The sequence below is a fragment of the Trematomus bernacchii genome, unplaced genomic scaffold (genome assembly GCF_902827165.1).
Source record: "Trematomus bernacchii unplaced genomic scaffold, fTreBer1.1, whole genome shotgun sequence".
NCBI classification, from domain to species: Eukaryota; Metazoa; Chordata; class Actinopteri; order Perciformes; family Nototheniidae; genus Trematomus; species Trematomus bernacchii.
The window spans coordinates 565,822-567,163 of NW_022987615.1; the positions used below are offsets into that span (position 1 = coordinate 565,822).

Here is a 1,342-nt window from a genome sequence, read left to right on the forward strand (position 1 = left end):
TGCATAACACGGCATAACACCGGAGCCTCGCTGCGGGGAAGCTTTGGCGCTGTTCCGAGTTTGTTCTAATCTGTCAAAATGACGGACTGCTTTCAGATTTTTCCGTCATTGTTAAAAAGAAATCTGTCATAGACGGAAAATATTCGTTTAACGCGACCTCTGGTTCTGATATTTAATTCCTTTAGAAATCGAAAATATGTTGTTTGTGTAGTGTTCAAGTCTCTGATTGGCTTCTTCTCTTCCTCCTCTTCAGGGTCTCAGGGAGCTTCAGGGACTGTCGGACGAACCAGAAGACACAAGGAGAGAAATTCATTAGATCTATTATCGGATGTTGAACAACCAGAGGACTTTCAGATAAATAAACACATATAATATAATGTGGCTGCTGCTGTTCCACAGACAAACATCAGAGGAGGAGAGTGAACCCTCCACTTTAATTAACTCTTCGTTCAGGGCATTGCAACAATGGTGAAATGTTATTATGGTATGTAGTACAAGAATAAACATGGACACTCAACAGAGAGGTGGCAAAGATCGTGCAGGAAGTGAATGAAAGTAATAAATCTCACTCGTATTGTTCAAAACTGAAATGTGAAGGCTTTAAACACATTGATGTCATCGAGTGTGACTTATACACTTACCTAGGATTTCCTTATTTCTGAATAAATGCCTATTAATCTACTTTATTAAGATGCTGCTTCCTCAGTATCAAAGTAATCCAGTGATGTTATTTGTACATATATAGGTGCACTTTGAACAGGAGTTGCCTAAAAATGTTCAGAATACTTATTGTGGAGACACTTCGACTAAATATAGAAAATATAGGCTAATAAACATGTCAATTTTTTCCGTGTCTTGCTCTGCTAATGTCTCTTGTCATTACACCTCATCTACACACGTAAATCCGGTCTGAATGAATCTAAAAGTAGATTATGTTTGGGTGAAAATGTCCTTTAAAAACCCTGTCTTGTGTTCTCAAAAGTCAGATCATTAATTCAAAACAATGTAGCAGGAAGTGACTTAAAGGGCCCAGGTCATGCTGTCCCCTTGTGTGTTATGAAGGTTTCTCTGCATGTAAACGGTCTGCAGAGTCACAAACCCTCAAAGTACACCCTGTAGCGAGTAAAACTCTAACACAGAAAAGACCTGTCTATGCTGCCCCAGAACGCCTCGTTGGAGATTTCTCATTTTCCATTGTTTTCTTCCTGGGTTCAGTGACGTGTGAACACCCAAATCAACAAATATTTTAGTAGACCTCAACAATGGAAATATGATCAGTAGAAATGGCCATGACATGGGACCTTTAAAGAGCAACTTGCAGGTTGTTGCTTAACCTTGCCTG

At 39.4% G+C, this 1,342-nt stretch overlaps 1 protein-coding gene across 1 annotated transcript in view; it reads left to right on the forward strand.

The window, feature by feature from the left end:
• Positions 1 to 847, forward strand: part of uxt (ubiquitously-expressed, prefoldin-like chaperone) — a 3,196-nt gene extending 2,349 nt beyond the window's left edge. The window contains exon 6 of the mRNA XM_034132195.1: positions 254 to 847. Within this exon, the coding sequence (XP_033988086.1) occupies positions 254 to 316 (63 nt within the window). The 3' untranslated portion in view covers positions 317 to 847. The remainder of the gene's footprint in view (positions 1 to 253) is intronic.
• Positions 848 to 1,342: the final 495 nt, after the last annotated feature.